Genomic DNA, 27,000 nt, shown 5'->3' with positions numbered 1-27,000 from the left:
GCAGTTCGGGCTGGGCTGCTACCTTCGGTGGCGGCAGCTGCTGACTGATTTGCACATGGCTGGTCCCCTTTTGCAATGGCGCAGACGGGCTAAAAAACGGTGGTGTGGAAGGTTGCCCAGAGCAATTGCCAGTGGTTTAGATTCATTCAAACCTTCCACCCATCACTTTTGTGGTCAGTTTGTTTCTCCTTGTGAGAGAGGGTATTCCCAGACGTGGGTCCCTTGCTCACTGCGCCACAGGATACCAGACTGCACCTCACTGAGGAGGTCCAACAAGGCCGAAACATGTCTGGGGTTGCTTGGTTTTCTGTGCCAAGGGGACCTGGCCTAGCAGTTCAGGCTGGGCTGCTAACTTCGGTGGCGGCAGCTGCTGACTGATTTGCACATGGCTGGTCCCCTTTTACAATGGCGCAGACGGGGTAAAAAACGGGGGGGGGTGGAAGGTTGCCCAGAGCAATTGCCAGTGGTTTAGATTCATTCGAAACCTTCCACCCATCACTTTTGTGGTCAGTTTGTATCTCCTTGTGAGAGAGGGTATGCCCAGACGTGGGTCCCTTGCTCGCTGCGCCAAGGGGGCCAGGCGGCACCTCACTGAGGAGGTCCAACAAGGCCGAAACATCTCTGGGGTTGCTTGGTTTTCTGTGCAGAGGGGACCTGGCCTAGCAGTCCGGGCTGGGCTGCTACCTTCGGTGGCGGCAGCTTTTGACTGATTTGCACATGGCTGGTCCCCGTTTGCAATGGCGCAGAGAGGCTAAAAAATGGTGGTGTGGAAGGTTGCCCAGAACAAATGCCAGTGGTTTAGATTCATTTGAAACCTTCCACCCATCACTTTTGTGGTCAGTTTGTTTCTCCTTGTGAGAGAGGGTATGCCCAGACGTGGGTCCCATGCTCGCTGCGCCACAGGGAACCAGGCTGCACCTCACTGAGGGGGTCCAACAAGGCCAAAACATGTCTGGGGTTGCTTGGTTTTCTGTGCAGAGGGGACCTGGCCTAGCAGTTCGGGCTGGGCTGCTACCTTCGGTGGCGGCAGCTGCTGACTGATTTGCACATGGCTGGTCCCCTTTTGCAATGGCGCAGACGGGCTAAAAAACAGTGGTGTGGAAAGTTGCCCAGAGCAATTGCCAGTGGTTTAGATTCATTCGAAACCTTCCACCCATCACTTTTGTGGTCAGTTTGTTTCTCCTTGTGAGAGAGGGTATGCCCAGACGTGGGTCCCTTGCTCGCTGCGCCACAGGGAACTAGGCTGCACCTCACTGAGGAGGTCCAACAAGGCCGAAACATGTCTGGGGTTGCTTGGTTTTCTGTGCAGAGGGGACCTGGCCTAGCAGTTCGGGCTGGGATGCTACCTTCGGTGGCGGCAGCTGCTGACTGATTTGCACATGGCTGGTCCCCTTTTGCAATGGCACAGACGGGCTAAAAAACGGTGGTGTGGAAGGTTGCCCAGAGCAATTGCCAGTGGTTTAGATTCATTCGAAACCTTCCACCCATCACTTTTGTGGTCAGTTTGTTTCTCCTTGTGAGAGAGGGTATGCCAGACGTGGGTCCCTTGCTCACTGCGCCACAGGGAACCAGGCTGCACCTCACTGAGGAGGTCCAACAAGGCCAAAACATGTCTGGGGTTGCTTGGTTTTCTGTGCCAAGGGGACCTGGCATAGCAGTTCAGGCTGGGCTGCTACCTTCGGTGGCGGCAGCTGCTGACTGATTTGCACATGGCTGGTCCCCTTTTACAATGGCGCAGACGGGCTAAAAAACGGGGGGGGGTGGAAGGTTGCCCAGAGCAATTGCCAGTGGTTTAGATTCATTCGAAACCTTCCACCCATTACTTTTTTGGTCAGTTTGTATCTCCTTGTGAGAGAGGGTGTGCCCAGACGTGGGTCCCTTGCTCGCTGCGCCACAGGGAACCAGGCTGCACCTCACTGAGGAGGTCCAACAAGGCCGAAACATCTCTGGGGTTGCTTGGTTTTCTGTGCAGAGGGGACCTGGCCTAGCAGTCCGGGCTGGGCTGCTACCTTCGGTGGCGGCAGCTGCTGACTGATTTGCACATGGCTGGTCCCCTTTTGCAATGGCGCAGACAGGCTAAAAAACGGTGGTGTGGAAGGTTGCCCAGAGCAATTGCCAGTGGTTTAGATTCATTTGAAACCTTCCACCCATCACTTTTGTGGTCAGTTTGTTTCTCCTTGTGAGAGAGGGTATGCCCAGACGTGGGTCCCTTGCTTGCTGCGCCACAGGGAACCAGGCTGCACCTCACTGAGGAGGTCCAACAAGGCCAAAACATGTCTGGGGTTGCTTGGTTTTCTGTGCAGAGGGGACCTGGCCTAGCAGTTCGGGCTGGGCTGCTACCTTCGGTGGCGGCAGCTGCTGACTGATTTGAACATGGCTGGTCCCCTTTTGCAATGGCGCAGACGGGCTAAAAAACGGTGGTGTGGTAGGTTGCCCAGATCAATTGCCAGTGGTTTAGATTCATTCGAAACCTTCCACCCATCACTTTTGTGGTCAGTTTGTTTCTCCTTGTGAGAGAGGGTATGCCCAGACGTGAGTCCCTTGCTCGCTGCGCCACAGGGAACCAGACTGCACCTCACTGAGGAGGTCCAACAAGGCCGAAACATGTCTGGGGTTGCTTGGTTTTTTGTGCAGAGGGGACCTGGCCTAGCAGTTCGGGCTGGGCTGCTACCTTCGGTGGCGGCAGCTGCTGACTTGTTTGCACATGGCTGGTCCCCTTTTGCAATGGCGCAGACGGGCTAAAAAACGGTGGTGTGGAAGGTTGCCCAGAGCAATTGCCAGTGGTTTAGATTCATTCAAAACCTTCCACCCATCACTTTTGTGGTCAGTTTGTTTCTCCTTGTGAGAGAGGGTATGCCCAGACGTGGGTCCCATGCTCACTGCGCCACAGGGAACCAGGCTGCACCTCACTGAGGAGGTCCAACAAGGCCAAAACATGTCTGGGGTTGCTTGGTTTTCTGTGCAGAGGGGACCTGGCCTAGCAGTTCGGGCTGGGCTGCTACCTTCGGTGGCGGCAGCTGCTGACTGATTTGCACATGGCTGGTCCCCTTTTGCAATGGCGCAGACGGGCTAAAAAACGGTGGTGTGGAAGGTTGCCCAGAGCAATTGCCAGTGGTTTAGATTCATTCAAACCTTCCACCCAACACTTTTGTGGTCAGTTTGTTTCTCCTTGTGAGAGAGGGTATGCCCAGACGTGGGTCCCTTGCTCACTGCGCCACAGGGAACCAGACTGCACCTCACTGAGGAGGTCCAACAAGGCCGAAACATGTCTGGAGTTGCTTGGTTTTCTGTGCCAAGGGGACCTGGCCTAGCAGTTCAGGCTGGGCTGCTACCTTCGGTGGCGGCAGCTGCTGACTGATTTGCACATGGCTGGTCCCCTTTTACAATGGCGCAGACGGGCTAAAAAACGGGGGGGGTGGAAGGTTGCCCAGAGCAATTGTCAGTGGTTTAGATTCATTCGAAACCTTCCACCCATCACTTTTGTGGTCAGTTTGTATCTCCTTGTGAGAGAGGGTATGCCCAGTCGTGGGTCCCTTGCTCGCTGCGCCACAGGGAACCAGGCTGCACCTCACTGAGGAGGTCCAACAAGGCCGAAACATCTCTGGGGTTGCTTGGTTTTCTGTGCAGAGGGGACCTGGCCTAGCAGTCCGGGCTGCTACCTTCGGTGGCGGCAGCTGCTGACTGATTTGCACATGGCTGGTCTCCTTTTGCAATGGCGCAGAGAGGCTAAAAAATGGTGGTGTGGAAGGTTGCCCAGAGCAAATGCCAGTGGTTTAGATTCATTTGAAACCTTCCACCCATCACTTTTGTGGTCAGTTTGTTTCTCCTTGTGAGAGAGGGTATGCCCAGACGTGGGTCCCATGCTCGCTGCGCCACAGGGAACCAGGCTGCACCTCACTGAGGAGGTCCAACAAGGCCAAAACATGTCTGGGGTTGCTTGGTTTTCTGTGCAGAGGGGACCTGGCCTAGCAGTTCGGGCTGGGCTGCTACCTTCGGTGGCGGCAGCTGCTGACTGATTTGCACATGGCTGGTCCCCTTTTGCAATGGCGCAGACGGGCTAAAAAACGGTGGTGTGGAAGGTTGCCCAGAGCAATTGCCAGTGGTTTAGATTCATTCAAACCTTCCACCCATCACTTTTGTGGTCAGTTTGTTTCTCCTTGTGAGAGAGTGTATGCCCAGACGTGGGTCCCTTGCTCACTGCGCCACAGGGAACCAGACTGCACCTCACTGAGGAGGTCCAACAAGGCCGAAACATGTCTGGGGTTGCTTGGTTTTCTGTGCCAAGGGGACCTGGCCTAGCAGTTCAGGCTGGGCTGCTACCTTCGGTGGCGGCAGCTGCTGACTGATTTGCACATGGCTGGTCCCCTTTTACAATGGCGCAGACGGGCTAAAAAACGGGGGGGGGTGGAAGGTTCCCCAGAGCAATTGCCAGTGGTTTAGATTCATTCGAAACCTTCCACCCATCACTTTTGTGGTCAGTTTGTATCTCCTTGTGAGAGAGGGTATGCCCAGACGTGGGTCCCTTGCTCGCTGCGCCACAGGGAACCAGGCTGCACCTCACTGAGGAGGTCCAACAAGGCCGAAACATCTCTGGGGTTGCTTGGTTTTCTGTGCAGAGGGGACCTGGCCTAGCAGTCCGGGCTGGGCTGCTACCTTCGGTGACGGCAGCTTTTGACTGATTTGCACATGGCTGGTCCCTGTTTGCAATGGCGCAGAGAGGCTAAAAAATGGTGGTGTGGAAGGTTGCCCAGAGCAAATGCCAGTGGTTTAGATTCATTTGAAACCTTCCACCCATCACTTTTGTGGTCAGTTTGTTTCTCCTTGTGAGAGAGGGTATGCCCAGCAGTGGGTCCCTTGCTTGCTGCGCCACAGGGAACCAGGCTGCACCTCACTGAGGAGGTCCAACAAGGCCAAAACATGTCTGGGGTTGCTTGGTTTTCTGTGCAGAGGGGACCTGGCCTAGCAGTTCGGGCTGGGCTGCTACCTTCGGTGGCGGCAGCTGCTGACTGATTTGAACATGGCTGGTCCCCTTTTGCAATTTCGCAGACGGGCAAAAAAACGGTGGTGTGGTAGGTTGCCCAGAGCAATTGCCAGTGGTTTAGATTCATTCGAAACCTTCCACCCATCACTTTTGTGGTCAGTTTGTTTCTCCTTGTGAGAGAGGGTATGCCCAGACGTGGGTCCCTTGCTCGCTGCGCCACAGGGAACCAGACTGCACCTCACTGAGGAGGTCCAACAAGGCTGAAACATGTCTGGGGTTGCTTGGTTTTCTGTGCAGAGGGGACCTGGCCTAGCAGTTCGGGCTGGGCTGCTACCTTCGGTGGCGGCAGCTGCTGACTGATTTGCACATGGCTGGTCCCCTTTTGCAATGGTGCAGACGGGCTAAAAAACGGTGGTGTGGAAGGTTGCCCAGAGCAATTGCCAGTGGTTTAGATTCATTCAAACCTTCCACCCATCACTTTTGTGGTCAGTTTGTTTCTCCTTGTGAGAGAGGGTATGCCCAGACGTGGGTCCCTTGCTCACTGCGCCACAGGGAACCAGGCTGCACCTCACTGAGGAGGTCCAACAAGGCCGAAACATGTCTGGGGTTGCTTGGTTTTCTGTGCAGAGGGGACCTGGCCTTGCAGTTCGGGCTGGGCTGCTACCTTCGGTGGCGGCAGCTGCTGACTGATTTGAACATGGCTGGTCCCCTTTTGCAATGGTGCAGATGGGCTAAAAAACAGTGGTGTGGTAGGTTGCCCAGAGGAATTGCCAGTGGTTTAGATTCATTCGAAACGTTCCACCCATCACTTTTGTGGTCAGTTTGTTTCTCCTTGTGAGAGAGGGTATGCCCAGACGTGGTTCCCTTGCTCGCTGCGCCACAGGGAACCAGGCTGCACCTCACTGAGGAGGTCCAACAAGGCCGAAACATGTCTTGGGTTGCTTGGCTTTCTGTGGAGAGGGGACCTGGCCTAGCAGTTCGGGCTGGCCTGCTACCTTCGGTGGCGGCAGCTGCTGACTGATTTGCACATGGCTGGTCCCCTTTTGCAATGGTGCAGACGGGCTAAAAAACGGTGGTGTGGAAGGTTGCCCAGAGCAATTGCCAGTGGTTTAGATTCATTCGAAACCTTCCACCCATCACTTTTGTGGTCAGTTTGTTTCTCTTTGTGAGAGAGGGTATGCCCAGACGTGGGTCCCTTGCTCGCTGCGCCACAGGGAACCAGGCTGCACCTCACTGAGGAGGTCCAACAAGGCTGAAACATGTCTGGGGTTGCTTGGTTTTCTGTGCAGAGGGGACCTGGCCTAGCAGTTCGGGCTGGCCTGCTACCTTTGGTGGCGGCAGCTGCTGACTGATTTGCACATGACTGGTCCCCTTTTGCAATGGTGCAGACGGGCTAAAAAACGGTGATGTGGAAGGTTGCCCAGAGCAATTGCCAGTGGTTTAGATTCATTTGAAACCTTCCACCCATCACTTTTGTGGTCAGTTTGTTTCTCCTTGTGAGAGAGGGTATGCCCAGACGTGGGTCCCTTGCTCGCTGCGCCACAGGGAACCAGACTGCACCTCACAAAGGCCAAAACATGTCTGGGGTTGCTTGGTTTTTTGTGCAGAGGGGACCTGGCCTGGCAGTTCGGGCTGGGCTGCTACCTTTGGTGGCGGCAGCTACTGACTGATTTGCACATGGCTGGTCCCCTTTTGCAATGGCGCAGACGGGCTAAAAAACGGTGGTGTGGAAGGTTGCCCAGAGCAATTGCCAGTGGTTTAGATTCATTCGAAACCTTCCACCCATCACTTTTGTGGTCAGTTTGTTTCTCCTTGTGAGAGAGGGTATGCCCAGACGTGGGTCCCATGCTCGCTGCGCCACAGGGAACCAGGCTGCACCTCACTGAGGAGGTCCAACAAGGCCGAAACATGTCTGGGGGTGCTTGGTTTTCTGTGCAGAGGGGACCTGGCCTAGCAGTTCGGGCTGGGCTGCTACCTTCGGTGGCGGCAGCTGCTGACTGATTTGCACATGGCTGGTCCCCTTTTGCAATGGCGCAGACAGGCTAAAAAACAGTGGTGTGGAAGGTTGCCCAGAGCAATTGCCAGTGGTTTAGATTCATTCAAAACCTTCCACCCATCACTTTTGTGGTCAGTTTGTTTCTCCTTGTGAGAGAGGGTATGCCCAGACGTGGGTCCCTTGCTGGCTGCGCCACAGGGAACCAGGCTGCACCTCACTGAGGAGGTCCAACAAGGCCGAAACATGTCTGGGGTTGCTTGGCTTTCTGTGCAGAGGGGACCTGGCCTAGCAGTTCTGGCTGGGCCGCTACCTTTGGTGGCGGCAGCTGCTGACTGATTTGCACCTGGCTGGTCCCCTTTTGCAATGGCGCAGAAGGGGTAAAAAACGGTGGTGTGGAAGGTTGCCCAGAGCAATTGCCAGTGGTTTAGATTCATTCGAAACCTTCCATCCATCACTTTTGTGGTCAGTTTGTTTCTCCGGTATGCCCAGACGTGGGTCCCTTGCTCGCTGCGCCACAGGGAACCAGGCTGCACCTCACTGAGGTGGTCCAACAAGGCCGAAACATGTCTGGGGTTGCTTGGTTTTCTGTGCAGAGGGGACCTGGCCTAGCAGTTCGGGCTGGCCTGCTACCTTCGGTGGCGGCAGCTGCTGACTGATTTGCACATGGCTGGTCCCCTTTTGCAATGGCGCAGACGGGCTAAAAAACGGTGGTGTGGAAGGTTGCCCAGCGCAATTGCCAGTGGTTTAGATTCATTCGAAACCTTCCACCCATCACTTTTGTGGTCAGTTTGTTTCTCATTGTGAGAGAGGGTATGCCCAGACGTGGGTTCCTTGCTCGCTGCGCCACAGGGAACCAGGCTGCACCTCACTGAAGAGGTCCAACAAGGCCGAAACATGTCTGGGGTTGCTTGGTTTTCTGTGCAGAGGGGACCTGGCCTAGCAGTTCGGGCTGGCCTGCTACCTTCGGTGGCGGCAGCTGCTGACTGATTTGCACATGGCTGGTCCCCTTTTGCAATGGCGCAGACGGGCTAAAAAACGGTGGTGTGGAAGGTTGCCCAGAGCAATTGCCAGTGGTTTAGATTCCTTCGAAACCTTCCACCCATCACTTTTGTGTTCACTATGGAATACATCACAGACATCTATGTTGAGCACTGAATATTTTTGTATTAATGTTCTCTAATTTTATTTACATGAATTAAAAAGCACATGTTATTGAAAATGTTTTCTCTCTCCAACCAGCTCAATTATTCTAGGACGTTTATAAACAATTCTATTAGATGATTGATGCAACCTTAAGGTAAACTTTAAAGCAATAATTAAGTGACCTCCCCGAAATTGCTTTTTCCGTTGAGACAATAGGGTGGGATACATCTTTATGTATATAGCAAGTTTAGAGGTAGCCTAGCCGGTAAAACTGGCAGGGTATCCTCCAACCTCGTAACGAGGCCCATTGAATATAACCGACTCCAGATAACGCCACATTGTGCATGGCTACATAAACACACCAAACTAAGGGCCTCTTCACAAGTAAAGCAGAATTTCTGATTTATCCATCATTATCCTTTACTGTTAATGCCACAAAATCAAGTTGGAGCTGGGGGGAAATCATCTAGATTCAAATGTTATGTTATTCCCCATTACGGAGGCCCATGGGACTTCATTGGGATGTGAGGAATTACTGGCAGTGGCAATTATGCAGGTGGTTATTACTCCATTATTTGGAGGTAAATTAGATGTAATTCCATCACCTTCCCCAAAAAATCTCTAATATGGCAGTGTGGTAAAAGCGGCAGTAATTCTGTGACTGCCCCTTTCTTACTGATATTCCCATATTGAGGGCCCACATCTCCTACATTGATTGGGACGTTGTAATGAAAATAATGCTTGAACAACAACTATGATATAAGTGCCTATTTATAGCAATATGATATTGCATTCGGATACCCTTTCACTGTTTTCCTGGACCACATGCAGATATGAAATAGGGCAGCCACACTATGCCAGGCTTATTTGCAGAATTGCGTTTTAGTGTTACGTGCCTTGAATAGTTTAGTGATGGCATAGCAGATGACTGCCTGTTGATTACAAACCCCAAAACGTCAGTTTTAAAAAATGCATATATTTGACCGAACCATATTGGCAATTGTGTTCCATTGTTTGAATATGTGGCAAATGTTTCATATGTCATTATTGCAGACTTGCTTCAATATTCATCAGGAAATATGTGCATGGAACTGCATCACATAAAGAAGTACATATCTGACAAGATGTGGAAAAGCTGCACACTAGACATGTGCATGGCCTCATAGCAGGAGTGCATTAGCTACATAATGGTGGTTTGTCTGTCAATTTCTCATTAACTAGAATTTGACAGATCACAGTTGGTGGCTCATATAATGAGGGTTCAGCCAATTCTCCTGGAGAATTGTAATCAATGTGTGAGGAACTGATATGGCTACATCAGAGTGGTGTGACTGAAGTACACATTACTGCCACTGACATTCACAAGTGCTGCTCCTGCATGTACACAGGTCAATATGCAAATGCACATGATACTATGTATGTATTTGTATTTTCATATTTGTTTTGGCGTTTTTAATAGTGCAAACCGAGATAGGAAGCAAAGGAGTGCTGCACATACTGGTGGGGGGTAACATATGAGGTAAATTGGGGGATTTCAACATATGGCATGGCATTTTATGGCCATAAAGGTTGGATGCAATGCTGGAATGCAAGAAGTTTAGGAGGGACATAGCTAATGATGGAAGAGTAAGGTCTTAAGTTCCTTCCTGAACTGCAAGAGCTTTGGTGGAGTATGGATTGCCGCCAGGGTGGTGTTAGAGCTGGAATGTGCCTTTGTAGAGAAAGCCTTTTTCCTATTCGTCACACACCAGTTTTGTCTCAAGCCTAGTAGTACTCTAGATCTTGTAGGCACAGGGCCCACATGAACTACAGAGATTGGCAGATAGCTAGGCAGGTGTGTGAGCAGTAGTTGCCTTATTGGTAATCCCAGCAGTTTGAAAGAGTAATCTGGATTGGATGTTAAGGCAGTGCAGTTCCCTTAGAATAGGAGAAATGTGGCTGATTTTCTTGTTTCCCTTCATGTGTCATGCCAGGGTGTGTTGGACAGCACTAATTCGGATCTTGTGTGTCGCCAGAACACCGGTGAATACGGGAATCCCCCCATAGATGTGGGAGATTACCAGGTCCTGGATTGTGGTTCTGAAGTACTTGGGTTTTATCTTTTTAGATGAGGGTTAGATGATTTGTCCTTTTTTAGCATACTGCGAGAAGGAAAAGTGCTGTCTACAGTGAATGTGAGTGATTTGGCAGGCAGAGCCAGGTGAGGTGTGAAGCCGTAATGGTGAATGCTTTTCAGTTATCCCTGAATAGTTTCCTGCTTAGATGGGTGACCGAGAAGGATGAATTCTTTCTTAGAGGGATGTGCTTCAGGTATGTGCTTGTTATCTAGGCCTGGATGGAGGTGAAGCAACGGGAGGTGTGAGATGTCCTGGTGACCACTGACATTTAGGTATAATTGGGTAATACACACGTATTGGTGGAGTGACATGTCAGATTCATTGAAAAGTGATCCCCAATTGATTTAAGTATAGATTAAAAATCACTGGGGATAGTATTGAACCATGTGCATGCATGTGAGCAGGCAGTGGGCTAACTGGAAGCTGTCTATATGGGCTGCTTGGTGCCTATCTGAGACGTAAGATGCAAACCAATTTATGAACTGTGCCATAGACGCCAATTCTGTTCACAAGTAGGTCAGTCAGTGGTGGGTGGTTGACTGTGACAATTTTGTATTTGTTTTTGTATTTATTTAATAACAGGATGACATTTTGACCAAAATGACTTACAAAGTAGGCAATAACAAAGATTAGAGACAGTCCTAGTGTATGGTGACTTAACATAAGAGCATTGTGTTATTGAATGACGCATACCGGGTGGTGAAGTGGTAATTATTGGAACAAAAACTAGGACATGGACTGGAGGATATTACAACATTTCTAATATTTATAGCCTGATGCCGGTATTTACATACTTACAAATTATATACAGAGTAGTCTAAGGGAAGAATGCAGGAGAGATGGTTTAGGTGCTCAGTTTGGATAGGGGGTGGAGGAGTTTGCGGCAGGCTAGCCATTGCTAACAGGTGGAGTGTAAACCTACTTCTGAAGAGTTCCACTGAAGAGATGCCTTTCATGGCCACAGACAAAGCATCTAGTGCAATGATTAAAGTAGGGAAAAGAGGTGAAAGTGGGAGGAGGCACAGGGCGAGCGGACTGATGGGTTGTTCAGAGTCAAGGATTGGGGAGTTTGAGCATGAGCGGCAAGCAAGATGCTTTCATTGAGATAGTGGTGGGGGCATGGATGGATTTAAAGAAGCAGGAATTTAAAAATAGAGCTTTTTGGCCTGCACAGCTATCCAGCATGGTGATGGTAAGTAGAGGTAGGGAAGGATCTGGGTGAAATGGGTGTATGTTGCAAAGTTGAGGACTTTGTTGAGGCAAGCACAGGAGTATAGAGGAGCTATGCTCATGAAGTAACCCAGTGTGCTAAGCAGAAGATTAGGATAAGGGGTTTAGTTGTGTTGTGCATGAGGTGCAGGTAGATTCCTCTAATGCTTATGTGTTTGATTTTGGTTGCAGTGGCATCAGGCCTGACAAACTGTTTGAGTTTAATTTTTGCTGTCAAATAAAGCTCCAAGGTTGTGAGCCATGGGTGATGGGGTACGTAGGACTTGAGAAAGACATAAGATAGGAGAGGGTGGGATTGGAGACAGGGAGTAAGATGACTTGCCATCCAGTGGTGTGTTGGCGAGGCAGTTATCTATGCATTCAGAGAGTGCATGGATGAAGGAGAGGAAGGAGAAACATATGTGGGTATTGTCAGAAAACTGATGATAGTTAAAGCTAAAGGATTAATTGAGTTTTCCGAAGTTGGAGGTATATATGCTGAAGAGGACTGGACCAAGCACAGATCCATGAGGGATGCCAATGGGAAGGGATGTTGAGAAAGAGGTGCCACAAGATGGAAATGAATCAGTCAAAGAGATAGGAGGACACTCGGTTGAATACACTGGGCCTCATAAATGTAGCGGTCACGGAATGAACGGTGCTGGTAAGGCACCGGCACTGTTCATACCGGACCGCCGCATTACGTGTTCTGCTCGCGGGTTCCTGACAGCCCGCCCGGTCTTACCTGGTGGGCTGTGCGGCACCCGCGAGCAGAACTCGTGATTGCACTGGCACCGTTATCAATGGGGCAGAATGGAGACAGATGTCGATGTGAAGGGCTTCCAGGGAGCAGTGCCAAGGAAGGGTATCCAGGTGTTGGTGATACACAAGAGTTTAGAGTGATGGGAATCAAAATGATTTGTGAGAAAGTTGCTTTTATGCTATTAGAATGGGTATTCTAGAGAGCCAGGGTGAGGTCAATCGGGGGAGAAGAGGTAATGTAAGTAGTTGTGGCAGTAGATGAAGGGAAGCAAGTAGTGTAGATTAGGTTAGAGTGGGCTGGATGGGTGAGATATCAATGACCTGAGTATCATTTGGAAGGTGAGTGAATAATGTGGATGGGCAGACTGGGGAAGAGGAGCTGGGGGATTGGAGGGAAGAGAGTGTTTGTGCAGAGGCCATGGAAACAAGTCGGTAAAATAATAGTAAGGAGGAGGAGTAGGACAGGCAGAGGCATGGTATGCAAGGAGTAGGCGAGTAGTGATGGGGAGGGTGTAGGAGTGACAACAGGGCCAATGAGACCAAGAAATGCAGTTAAGGAAATCACATATTCCAAGGTGACCAAGAAATGGAATTGTTGACTTCATAGGTTTGTAGGCCACATGGCCAGGGACACTCTTCTGAGCCTGGTGGAAAAAGCACAGCGTGTCACGAATGGCCACATGGCCAGGGACACTCCTCTGAGCCTGGCGGAAGAGCACAGCGTGTCACGAATGGCCACATGGCCAGGGACACTCCTCTGAGCCTGGCGGAAAAAGCACAGCGTGTCACGAATGGCCACATGGCCAGGGACACTCCTCTGAGCCTGGCGGAAGAGCACAGCGTGTCACAAATGGCCACATGGCCAGGGACACTCCTCTGAGCCTGGCGGAAGAGCACAGCGTGTCACGAATGGCCACATGACCAGGGACACTCCTCTGAGCCTGGCGGAAGAGCACAGCGTGTCACGAATGGCCACATGGCCAGGGACACTCCTCTGAGCCTGGCGGAAGAGCACAGCATGTCACGAATGGCCACATGGCCAGGGACACTCCAGGGACACTCCTCTGAGCCTGGCGGAAGAGCACATGGCCATGGACACTGCTCTGAGCCTGGTGGAAGAGCACAGCATGTCACGAATGGGCACATGGCCAGGGACACTCCTCTGAGCCTGGTAGAGGAGCACAGCGTGTCTTTAATGTGCTTTGAGAAAGCATTGGTGCTATCTTGTTAGAAGGCCTGTGAACCACTGAGGCACTGGGTGAAGTAGTTTCTAACTGCTATACTTCCTCACTGCAGAGAGAAAATAATACACCAGAACAGGACACTCCAGATCATTCTAATTCGGCACCCTCAGCTGGGGCTAATGCCTAGATATTTTCCTGAGTGGTGGGAATATCCAGAGACCTCTGAGCATTTTTCAGTGGCCCCTCATTTTGTGTCAGACCACTGCTTTGGAGTTGTGCTTTGTAGTTAAACACACAGTTATATCAATTCTATAGTTCCTAATTTGGCTGATTATTTGTTGCTTCTGACAGTCCATCTCTAATGGTGCGCTATCACTTGTATTACGTGTTGCTTAAGGGTATGCCTTCCACTCCTACAGTTTCTGCTTGTGTGAATATCAATGTTGCTGTCAAAATGTGACTGTGACCACGTCTTTCACACGCGAAGATGGAATTCGTGTTTGCTCCGTTTCCTTGGTGATTTCAACAGTACTAGAATGGTCATTCCCATTACCAACGTGGGAATTTCTAGGTAAGAAAACTATACTTTAACTCTAAAACCTATATCTTTTTTCCATACATACCCGTTTGCACTTCGTCATTCATGCACATTAAACGTTCCTCTTGAGACCAGGCAGTAATATTGTTAGAGTTTATTCCTGTCAAAGTGCTCTTCTGGTCCCATTGATCTGCACATAACCGTTAAGATGCGTGCGTAGGAGGAGAGTGCAGGCTCACACATGCCTGTTGTATTCTATTTTTTCTGTTAAGGGCATTTGCTCGTTTTTATGGAATAAAAGTGACATGGTGCCTTAGAGTTCTGTATGTTACTGGTGTTGCTACCCAGATTGTGCCCCTTTTATTGTTTTTCTTTCATGTCCTTGCTTTGCAGATTTTTTCTGCTGGACACCTGGAAGAAATCAGCCAATCTCATTGCTGGTAATATACGCCCACAGTTCACTCCACATTCGGTTCTACAGGCAGATGGACATATGGGTCAATAGCTACTGCTTGCAGTATGGACATTGCGTTTTTATTTTTTAATGGGTCTTACTGCCTTGGCTCAGGGTTGAACTTTCTTGTTTTATGCTATATGTTTTATGTTTAATATGTTATCTTGTGTACTTTGTTTGTCTTGCATGCGCCATCATGCCTAAGGGTCAATTGTGCGCGATATAAATAAACAAATTAAATTAAATTAAATTAAATAAATACATGGATTTGCAATCAGTGGCAACAAGATCATTAGGATTAAGGGAGAAGCAAACATGAACATTTGCATGTTACCGAAACTATTGATCACTGGACGACAATCACTTGGCAAAATATATTCCAGGAAATTATCTGTGAACCAAATGTGCATCCTGTGGTGGTGCCAGGACCAGATACACTGACTGTAGATTTGACTCTTAGAGTTACAGCATAGGGTGCCTTAATAATGGAGAGACACAGCCCATGTTAAACTGCTCCCTTCTGTATAATCTGTGTTGTTAGCAGACGGTGTATACTTAAATTCTCACTTTTGGAGCATATGTGGACTACGGACATCACAATGGGTTTAAATGGCAATTTGGGGCTAAGTGGGTCTCTTAAACTCAGATGTGGGAGCGTTTGCTACCGGTTTTGCTGCATTTTGCTGCATTTAAGCACAGACCGGAAGTTGAGAAGCCTGAGGTGTGTTATGCCTAGATCAAGTTTCAGAGCTACGGGGCTTGAGAGAATACATTCTCAACGAAAGAGCAGAGGACAAGAACGAGGAGGAAGGAGATGAGGTGACTGCACGTGGATGTATTTTATAATATGATCTGGAAACGTCCATGGGGCTCCAACTGCTACAACTGCTCAGGCTGTTCTTCATGTCCCCCACCCACTGTGACAATGGGATAAGTGTTATCCATCTGGCGCATCCTAATACCCCTAAAATTGTTGAACAAGACATTAGTCAGTTGGACAAGAGTGCAGACAGATAGCTTTAGAGTGAAGTATATTTCTCATTTAAAGCAGGAGGGCAACTAATGTCAAGAAAGACAGAGATGGTAGAGCTGGAGTGAGTGTCCAAGGAAAACAAGAGGCTGTAGGAGGAACATATGTAATGTGTCAATTCTCATCTACAAACCAAACAAATGACTGAAAACACTTCTTTGAATTGCCATGAGCGCATAAGCAGGTGAAAATGAGGAGATGAAGGCAATACAAATGATGGTGAGAGTTCTTTACGATTGTCCCAGTCACTTCCCTCACACTCTTTTCACAACTATCCTGATGACTCAGAGGGAATGATGTACACACAACCTCATTGCACATAGAATACTAGAATTATCATGGAATCCAGAGAGTACTGCAGGAGAGGGAGACATGTCCGGAGCTGTCTGAAGCTGTGCTGTGCTTGAGCCTGTTCTGGCACTGTCAGATGTGACCCGGCTGCAGTCAGAGATGCTTGGAAGTCATAGCAAGAATATCATGCAGAGGAAGTTGCACAAACTCCTGATGGGTTTTCAGCTCCAGTGCCCGCACTGAATGTGCATACCCACTCTTCGCATCGGGTTACCGAGCACCAATTGAAGCCCCCCCACAACATCATACTCCATAAGTCATATGACGGAATGCCAATATTGATCTCTGGCCTTTTGGTCTCCCTGGTCTGATCTCTGGCTTTGTGGTCCTTCTTGGTCTAAACCTCCATACCATGTCAGGAAAAAGACACAATCCCAAAATAATACCATGTCACTAGAGACTGGAGCAGTTGACCGAGTCTTGGCGATAGACTTGGTTCAAGAATCGTAAAGAAAATAAAGTGGCACGATATGAGTGGCTAACAAAAATGTGTCCCCAAAAAGAAGCAGATAAGAGGAACAGGGTAGAATACGCACATGCAGCCAATGCAGTGCAGTCCATGTACAACATCAAAACACAGTGCCATAACACCTCTTTTATTTATTTGATGTGTTCCTTTAGGAGAGCCAATTATAAAGTAAGAAAACAGGAAAGATCACAATACAGTTAAAATAAACATTAACTATGAGAAATTCAAAAAAAAATTACAGAACCAATTAACTCAGTGGAAAGCCAGAAATAATGACATTCAAGAGAATTTTGTATTTTGCAGGAATTTATTGGAAAAGTAATTTAAATAAGTACGTTTTTAATATTTGTATGAAATCTAATAAGGATGACCCCGTTCAAAAAGCAACAGGAATAGAGTTCCACAGCCATGGGAAAAAGCAGAGGAGGCCTGGCTTGATCGTTTTGCGGGATTAAACCTCCAGTCATCAAGCCTTTTGATATCCTTGCTATGCGTGGCTCTGCAGCTGCCAACTAGTATCAGTTTCTCAGTCTGGTACGCCGAGTACCCAGGAACAGTACCATGAAATGTATGCAATGTAATATTAACTGAATACAAAAACCCAGAAGTAAGCAGTAGCTGAAATAAAGTAGGGGTTTGTTATCAAAGTTACGTGCAACTACCAGCAACCAGCATACGTTGTGTATAACAGATTTTAATGGGGCCAAGGGCGAATCAAAAATGCAAAAAATAAGAATAAAAAGAAATTCGAACGACTGTAAAAAGAGAATTCCATCTGTCCATAGTCGAAATCACCAGTGCCTGAACTACCATTTGAAACTCTGATGAAGGTTTATACTTTATCCACGTCATAGATAGTCGTAAAAAACAAGACTGGATTTGTATTGAGATGCAAGGAAGAATTGTAAACAAAAATCAAAAGTACATCATAACGGACAAACAAAAGAAATGTTGGTGACATTCCCAAAGATGGTAGGAGGAAAGCCATATTTAAGTATTTAAGCATCTAAAATGTAAAACAAAATGTAAAAGGAAGGTGAAACCATCAACAAAACTACTGTTTTTGAAGGATGTAATTTAAGAAAATGATTTGGCATTTAGTTCTCTATGTAACCAAGATATTCTCTTAGGGGATGAATACTGGTTGAGGGTGATAAATGTATTTATAGTTGAATGTCATCAGCACACTGGTGGCCGGAGACATACATCCCTTCAACCAATTTCCACAGTGGCTCATCTAAATGTTAAATAATGTATGCAACAGTATTTACCCTGCTGCAAGACACATTGCATAGGAGTGGGGCTTGACCTTGAGGGACCCACCCAGACTAACTGTGAGCAGGCTACAGAAAAGATTGAAACCTTTCAGAATTTGACCACCAATTCCATTACATAAGAATACCTATCACTGGGCACTCTGTACCCGTGGAACAAAATGTTGAAGCCTATTAGTGATGTCTGAGGGCATTTTCTATTTAATTTGTGAAGCATCCACCCCTGATTTGAAGCGCTGAGACAGAGAAAGAGGCTTTAGGGTTCACATAACTCACTGAAAAAGCTCTTTTGGTCATTTCACTTCAAATTTAGTTTGGGATATAAGCTGCTTTTGTTGCATAGTCGTTGGATGGATAGTCATTTCGAACATGCTACAGAATGTCTTTGGTAGAAGAATCCATTGTATATCACCATTTGTGTTCTATTTTTCAAATTTCCTTTTGTGTCCCCTCAAAGCATGAGAAAACCAGGAAATGACATTTTGTTGGTAATTAATTGCATTTTAAGAGGCACTATATCATCTACAATCAGGGTGGCAATCTCATAACATTTTGCAAATAATTAATGAGCATCAAAAACTGTATGAATAAAATAAAGTGAATAAACACTTGAACAAAAAGTTTGCACATAAAGGTATTCCAGCCGCATGATATTTCATAGATTTCAGAATCTAAAAACTGCTCCATCTATACACTTGTCCCGGCGATAATCCTACCTGAAGATAGTGTGTAGGAGTGAAAATTGGCTCAAGTGCACTATGAAATGCTTCTATGCATTCAAATTTTGAAAATAATGTCATTCAGATAAACTCTGCCTTCAAGAGTCTAACATGGTTTCTATGGTAAAGCAGTCCACACTCAGCCATCAGCAAAGGGGAGCTGATATGTTCTGGTTTATATCTCAGGCTAATCGTGAACGAGGATAGGCTAAAATACAATAGAGATCTCACTGGAACTTGTGTTTCCATAGATAACTATCTATCTTGATTACTCCAAAACTGATGTAACACAATGTTCAATCTATGCCCCCAAAATAGATTTACATATTTTTAGGCTACATTATACCTGGAACTCTGTAAATTTAAAAGCTTAGGTATAGTTATGGTTTTGCACTTCATCATATTCTAATTGCTCTAAGTGCACTACATCTACTAAACAGCACAGAGCATGTCAGCAAATTACTATACTTGATATGTTAGATATTTGGTGTGCAGATCACTCGACCAATAAGGGGCCTAACCTCTTTCCTCTTCAAATCTGTATTTGTGTAGGTCACTTTCTTATGTCAAAAAACCTACGTGAGCACAGTTTAATTGTGACACTCCTGAAGATTCTTCAGAGCTTTCAGGACTTGTTTAGGCCTAATTAGGCCTCATTATTTCTTGAAAATGATGCTCATGTGCATTGCACCTCTGATAAAACCATCCTCTGTTATTGGAATTTGACTTCTAGATTCTAAACTTCATCTCCCAGTTTTTAAAGGTGACTGTAGTTATGATCAGATCTTGGTGGTTTGGGATGCATCCAGATTGCCTGTGCTAGTTGTTCATTAAGGAAATATAAGAAGAAGAAAAGTAAAGTAAATTGTTCTATGTCTGAGCTGCAAACTCTTCAAGACATCCATGTACAGTATCTGTGCAATCAAAATCATGATACATATTTACGCTTCATGTAATTTCAGATGCTACAGGACTTTGTCTCGCTTAATCTCAAAAATTCCTCTGTGAAGAATTGAAGGGCATACAGATAGAGAGCCAATGAGGTTGGCAGAAAGTAGGTATGACATTGGCACCATCATGCACGGGTCTCCAGGCAAGCTCCAAGATCTCACACATTTGACAAGCATATGGAGCGCTGATTACTCACCATATTGACATTCTTAGCACCTTGTTGATGCTTATGTACAACTAGACAATGCAAAATCAATTTCAACTTCACTTGATATTGCTCTGTAACTTTAGGGCTTTGAAGATCTTAGATTAAATTTGGTTTTCTAGTGCGAGATGGCGATTGCAAACAATTAACGTCATGGTGGCACACAATCGATAGACTTTTGATTCTTAAACTATTTTGTGCCATCGCATGCCCATTCTTTTGTCCTCTAGGTCTACCTCTCAGACTCATCTTCATGTGTGGGTGCTAAGTGGGCTTACATCAAAGGCAAACAATCTTGCATACATTAACACAATGGGCTGAGAACCCACCCTCTCCTCCTTGATCCATTAGTCCTTCTCTCTTCATCACCTGTCCATCGCAAAGATACACATCAAGAAACAAGAATAGGTTTTGCTTTAATACATACCCAAATCAGACTTTTGGAAACTGACAGGTTGTGCATTTTGGAGAGTAGCAGGTCCATTTTGAACACATACTTGTTCAGAAAGAATCTAAAATGGAAAAATATGTAAGATCATGTAGTATATTCCATTTCTTAAATAAGAGAAACATTGAAATGCGAATTATATGACATGATAATCCACATCCTGACTTAATACCTAAAATAAATATACAACCAGCTTGTTCGATTAATCATATGCATATGTAGCACTTCTCTCTCTGCACTCCCTTTCTCTCTGTCTCTGTTACCACCAGTATCTCTCTTTCTTATTACAAGTCTGTGTTTCTTCATCTCTCTTTGTTAGAGAGTCACTTTGTCAGTTATGCTCTCCCAGTGCTCTCTCACTGTCAGTGCGGTCTAGTAAGCTCTCTTATTGTGTGAATGAAGTCGGGTTCACTCTCTCCCTTTACTTCTTGCTCTGTTACTGTGATCTGGCAGGCTCTGAAACACTGCAGCCCGGTAGACATGAATGCTCTCTGCTAGTGTGGTTTGTTCTTCTCTCCATTCCCACCTCTCTCAGTTGCCCTCTTTCTCTCGCTCTCTCTCCGTCACTCTCTCATCTGATTTTCTCTCTCCCTCCCTCCCTATTTGTTCCTCTCTCAATATTGCTACATCTCCATCTCTCTCTCCCTCTAGTTCTCTGCTGCATGTCTCCCTGTGGGTGTCTATATTGCTCTCTCGCTCTCTCCCTCTATCTCTCTTTCTCTCTCTGTGTCTCTCTCTTTTTCTCTCTTTCACCTTGTTTCTTTCTTTTTCTCCCTCTAGCTCTCCAACTATCTCTCCCCTGTGTATGTCTCTTTATATTTCTCCCTCTCTTTCCCTCTCTCTCCAACTATCCATCCCTTTTTCTATCTCAACCGCTCTTTTCTCATCCCTTTTTCCTACTTCTGCTTTCTTTCTCTCCCCCTCTCTGCCTTCCTCTATTACCCCCAACCTCTCTGCACCTTCTCGCCATGGCGTCTTCTCTCTTTGTCCGTCCATCAAAATCCTTGCTGAGCTCTTTCTCTCCCACTCCTTCTCTATCTCTCCCTGTATGTTGCTCTGTGTATCTACTGCCAGATTCCGTTTCTCTCTCTGCTTTTCCCCGCTCTCTATTCTTCTCCCTACTCTCCATCTCCGTCATTTTCTTTATCTCTTTCTCCATCTCACACACTCCCTTATCTCCTCCTTTCTCGCTGTCTGTGATTTAAGTTTATGTTGTGACTTAGAGAGCCTCACTGATCTCCCACCTCCCTCGGTTGCTGAAGGTGTCCTGGGTTTGCAGGGAAGCAGGGGCTGAGTAGAAAACTGGGGCTGTAGAAGTCCAGAGAGCCTAATTATTTGTTGTGTGAGTTGTGGAGTAAGCAGCCTCACTGATTTTTCTTTCGAAAGGAGGGATCGGGAGTGAGAACAGGGACTGTCTTTGTATTTTGAACAGATTTTTAAATTTAAAAAACTGGGAAAGGCCCCTAACATAGAAGTAGGACTACAATGTGATAATGGCTTCCAACATGAAATTAACACTACACTTTAGCAGCATGTGGGAACCAACATAGCATATTCTCGTGTTCGTAATGAGATAACTTTCACAGAAAACACATAACTTGGAATACTAATCAAGGTGACCTAAATACAAAAAAATGTGTATTTTCCCAACTGCAAATCATGCCATTAAAGTGTCATTGCATAGAATTGAAGTCAGAATATGCTAGTGCATGATACATTCACCCTGTTATTCTGTGATATGTGCATGCAGAGAGCCACATGGAGCAGTGATCTGTAGTGGCAGTACTTATCAGGGTTCTATGTGGGGGATGGGTGGTTTTTGAAGATTCCCTTCAGTTGGTGCTCCCCGTTCCTCTCCAATAACATATTGATTTCTCATTGTTTGCTGTAGACACACCAACCATTGCTGAAAGCAGCACTATCAAAACAACACTGAGATTCTGAAGGAGCATTGTAGGGGTGCTGTGTTTTCTCCCATGGTGGGGATAATCCAATAATTGGATACATACATCGTCATCACATGTGTCCTGTAGGAATGTTGCCATCACACTGAGGTTGCATTTTCTATATGAAGGAAGGTGGGGCAGATGAAGAAACGCTCTACAGGTGGGATATTGGGTTCTGACTGACCTTTTCATGGAGTAGAAGACCAGGGTGCCTGATCAACAACTGCATTTGTTATTTTACATTGTTTTGTTATTTAGAAGTGTTTGTGTTAAATCTAACAGGTGCAACAGTTCAACAGAACTACCATCTAATCAGTGGCCAGCACACAATATTAAATCTTGCCTTTTGCTCGCAGAAAAAACACAGCATTGGTTTTCAGCTTGGTGTGACCCTTTCAAAGAATGAAGGATATTTTGTGAGACAAAACAGTAAATATTCTCCGCACAAGATGCTATTAAAAAGGTAACTATTTATTTGTACTATTATGGCTCTTCTTAAAATTGTACAATGTTCATTTTAATGAACATTTACCGTTAAAACTGGAGTCATAATAAGAAGGGTACACATATTTTACTTACGCTATTAAAACCTAGGGTAAGTATAGTAATTAATTTCTGATAGGTAGGTATTATTCCAAGATGAACAGCATGGTACAACCTATTGTACACTTTTGAACTATCCTTACGAAAAAGTCGAAGGCAACAAATAAACACAGTGTTGGTTCCTGGCTGCTTTGCATAAAAACAAAGAAAATATTGGGAGCATAAGAATGACTAAAGAACTTTGAGCCTCATTAAAAGTACAGTGGTGTGGAAAAAAATGGTGGTAATACCACTCCATTACTACCGCATTACACTGCCATACTACAGCTTTGGTGCTGAGGTGGAGGAAAAACCAAAATGTGGGAGGTAATTCTGCCACCTTACCATCCAAAATCAGCAAAATACACCAGAATTAACGCTACTGATAATTCTGCTGAAATTCCCATGGAGTATGGACTTCATAAATCGGGACTAACACCACCATATCCCCACTTGTAATCTGGTGGTAATTCTGACAGAACAAGTGCGGTAACAGTCATTTCAGATTGACCACCAGAATGCCGCCAACTTGTAATGAGGTTCTTTTTATTTGACAAATATGTCTGTGATTAAAGTCCTTTATGCTTGAATCACTAAGTACATTCAGCACACTGGACCATAGAGCCTCATTTTCACAGCCTCAGAATTTTAATGTGAGTATAAAATGGCTGCCACATCTGTCACCCCATTGAGGTCTCAGGGCTGTTTTGCATCTTATGTTTGGGATATGAGAAAAACCTCACTGGGCTGCATTAGGATCCTTGCAGAATTTTAGAAGAGAAGGGGATGAGAGGACCAACAAAAAAAATAGAAACATGTCTGGGTTTGATTGGGTTTCAGTGCAGAGAATACATGGCTAGCAGGGCTGAACTACCACAATTGGTGGCAGTACCAATGCTGATTTGCATTTGGCTGTTACCCTTCTGCAAAACTCAGGCACAGGCTCATCAGGAGTAGCATGGAAGGTTGCCTATCACCCATCATACTTTTTGGATGGATCAAGATGGACAGACAACATCACAGCCAGGCTCCTGCACTTGCCAACATACTGTCAATGATTTGGGACACACATACGCCGATAAATCACTCAGCAGACTATATAGGGCATACAATAGGGTGAAATTCATAGGAGGAACCTTTCATTGAGGTTGTGATCCATGTCCTCCCCCACACCTTTTGATGTCAGCGTAGAAAGCTGCTGGACAATAACAGGAATGCATTCAATATATGCAAGGCAAACTTTCTGTTATCAATCCATGAACACAAAATGTGGGCATCAATCATATTGAAAAGGACTGTATAATAGTTATACAGTTTTGTGTGCCATGATCCACAGGGATAACAAATAAAGAAACAAAATGATGCAGGAATGCAAGGATTATTTTACTGTAATTCAAGAGAAATGCTGGATAAAGGATCAGCTTGCAGAGTGAAGCGAATTGATATGCACAGTCAAGAGACATAGCTTAACATCTTTGGCATAGCAGGGATTGTGCATGTTGTGGTGGGTTTTCATTGGTTGGGAATTGCTAGCCCGAGGTCCAAGGTCAGCTGTAAGACGTTGAACCAGTTGATTTAGAAAGACTTTCCACGACTGTGAAACAAGATATCGGTTTAGGGACTTGTAAAAAACCTGGCAGAATACCAAGCCTCTTTGAGCAAGTTGGACTAATTCAAAATGGATTTGAACAACAGATACATATTTGGAGCGGTTCTACCTTGTGAGTGAGATATAAAATATAAACCACTTCATCTTGGTCCTTGATCTCTAAATCCTTATGCATGCATTTGATTCCTATCGACAAGCCTATGCCAGTAACATATCAGGTTGATCCCAAATTGTACACAATGGAAATCTCAGGATTGTCTCTGACATTTTCTGATGTTGCGGAATACACTATAATGTCTTGAGGACCATGTTCCTAACATCCATGTGTCCTTCAGGAAAACAACTGAAATAAAGTATTGGATTTCAAAAAGTTTGAACCGAGAACAAAATATCTCATTCTTATACAACTTCCGAATTGCTAAATGTGTCAAGCATCTCATTTGTATTAACCCACATTCAAACTATCTGCTCGCCACTTAATTACATACCTCCCCCATGAAAGATAATGTGATGTGTTGGTTCAGGGGATCACCTACATTCTCTAACACATATATGTTATTTTTTGCGATTCAAACAGAACCAACTGGATGTCATATACTGTGTATGCTTAGTAGACAGTCTGGTATTTAGTCATGTTTTTAATTTGAGCAGCAAAAGGCAGCACATTCATAATTAGTAACATAATTAGTTCCAGATGAAGAGAAGACTAGGCAGCAGCCTACAGTGAAAGAAGCAGGGGACTCTGCATTGCCTCTACAAAAAACAAATGACGCCATTTTGCTGGCCATAGATTTCTACCAAAATTTCATTTTGGTGAGACTGAAAAAAAATCATGGTACCAGTCATTCAACATTAATTCCTTGTGTATGAGAACAGCAGCAGTGTAAGATCTTTAGTGATTCCATTATATAGGTATCACAAAGGTGCATCCACTGATCTAACACCCCTGTGCATACAATCCCACCCTGCAATTCTAGGACAAGTAACAGGCTGTGTTTGGAGCTGAAATACTAATTTATTGAAATAAAACAGAACCAAACGTAGTCCCCAAACTGGGGAAGTAAAAAAGTAAAATATGTATATGTATGTTTAGAGAAACAACAAATGTCTGTCTGTACAAATCTCATTAAAATACAGTACATACATGCAGACACTCCATAAGTCAAATGCATATATTCCTAAATATTTCTAAACATCTAGTTCTAAATAGCGCAATACAATTTGCATTTCTTTGCTTTCCGGCCAGTGTGTTTTGTGAGGGTGTTTTGTAAGGGTGTTTTCCCACAGTGTGCCATCTGACAAAGCACTTTTTGATTGGTGGAATCTTCCCATTGGTTAATATAACAAGATAACATGCCTAAAAAATACAACCCTTTTTTCTTACTAGGTAAAAAGATTTCTGCAAATGGGAGCAATGGGTTCTGCACAATCTTGGGCTCATAATCTTTTTTCTGTCACAACTCCTCGTAGCAACATTACACATTGACGAAATATTGATTTGTAGATTCTGCAATCCTCACAAATGTAGAGACACCTGATGACTTATTTATATTTATACAATTATTATTAATTATCACAATATTGTGCTTGGTTTCTAATGGAGGAGACCCTCACAATGGCAGAGCCATTGTTCTTTTTCAACAATACTTCGTCATAATCATGTTTTGGCATATTAAATGTATTTCAAAGTGCTGAGTTTCCTTTCTTTCAAATTAAGGATGTTAAATCTCATGCTAGCATAATGAGTCATGTGAACATCTCTCAGAGTTCCCTTTGTAAAGCCTTTGTCATTGATTGTAGCTGATAGACGGTTATGTTTTTATTTGTCATCAATACTGAATATGATAGAGTCCAATGGGTAATTATGTGTCAAAGGTGATACCATCAATGCAATTGGTTGACATTGAAACACTGGGCCTTGAAAGCAGAGCTCCATGTCATGTTATCCATTTTTGTATCTCTTCAGAGGACCATAGATTTGGCTGTAATGGAATGTATTCCGCATATTTCTCTAAGAATATGTCCCTCAAGATAATCCCATCTGGGTGGGGCAATCCATTACTCTAAGACCTTGAGTATGGTAATCATTTGTAGTGCAGGACCAAATATTTCACTTTGATTCAAGATAACTAGGTCCATACATCTCTAGATTTCCAAGCTAATCTCCTGCGGTCTTAGATCTTCCGCCCATCAGCAAGGTTAATGCTGGATTAACAAATGTTTAGATGGTTGATGCGCTCACTGAAGAATTAATAGGACCAGCATTGTCAAATCCACCTTTGAAATTAGAACAGCAATATGGCAATGCAGCTTTAAACAGTAATGTATTCCATTTTTAAAGTCTTCCATATAACTATAACACATAATACATTTATAGTATGCCACTAATTACATTTATAAGTGCATCAAAGTATTTTCTGGTTTTGATTGCTTTATAAAATAATTACAGGTGAAAACCTTTAAATGCTTAACAATGCTATAGCATCAGAATTGGCATTGGTTAATTGGCTTTATCCCATTCTGCTTCCCATTATTTGTAGGGATTGAAGTTATATATTGATCAATCGAAGTGCTGCTCTTCCTTTTACAGATTCCATATCCCTTATCTGAGTGAAGCACATTGTTTCAGTGAGTAGGGTAGCATTTTTTGATCAAATATAAGTTTAATTTCAGGAAAGTAGCTTTCTGTATCCATTCTTGGGAGGTTAAAACTCAACAGGACTAAGTCATTGGGCTTTCTTGCATTTTTGCCTATGCAATTCCAATATTAATTCAAAGTGAGTAGGGAAATCAGCATAATTTCTCTGGTATTGTCTTTCAGGTGAGAAGGTAACTAACTGCATTGTACAGGCACACTGCTGGTAACTAATGAAAAACAAAACACTTGCACATGAAGCAAGGTACCCAGCACCTTTCGCTTTAGTTTCAGCCAATTTCCATTTCTCTTATTGTCCTCTGCATCAGTGTGACTTGCTCAGTGGAGGGAATCTGTCCCATATGTAACCCCATCCAGGAGTACAGGAGTTGCACAA

At 45.3% G+C, this 27,000-nt stretch overlaps 1 protein-coding gene across 10 annotated transcripts in view; it reads right to left on the bottom strand.

Annotated features, from left to right (window-relative positions):
• Window positions 1–27,000, bottom strand: part of BCAS1 (brain enriched myelin associated protein 1) — a 675,276-nt gene that overhangs the window by 506,695 nt on the left and 141,581 nt on the right. For all 10 annotated transcript variants that reach the window (XM_069651137.1, XM_069651132.1, XM_069651134.1 and 7 more), the window contains exon 3: window positions 19,811–19,895. In XM_069651137.1, coding sequence (XP_069507238.1) covers window positions 19,811–19,895 — 85 coding nt within the window. The remainder of the gene's footprint in view (window positions 1–19,810; window positions 19,896–27,000) is intronic.

The sequence above is a fragment of the Ambystoma mexicanum genome, chromosome 3p, assembly GCF_040938575.1.
Source record: "Ambystoma mexicanum isolate Mex_15411 chromosome 3p, UKY_AmexF1_1, whole genome shotgun sequence".
Classification (NCBI taxonomy): Eukaryota; Metazoa; Chordata; class Amphibia; order Caudata; family Ambystomatidae; genus Ambystoma; species Ambystoma mexicanum.
This window is presented reverse-complemented; position numbering and strand designations above follow the sequence as displayed.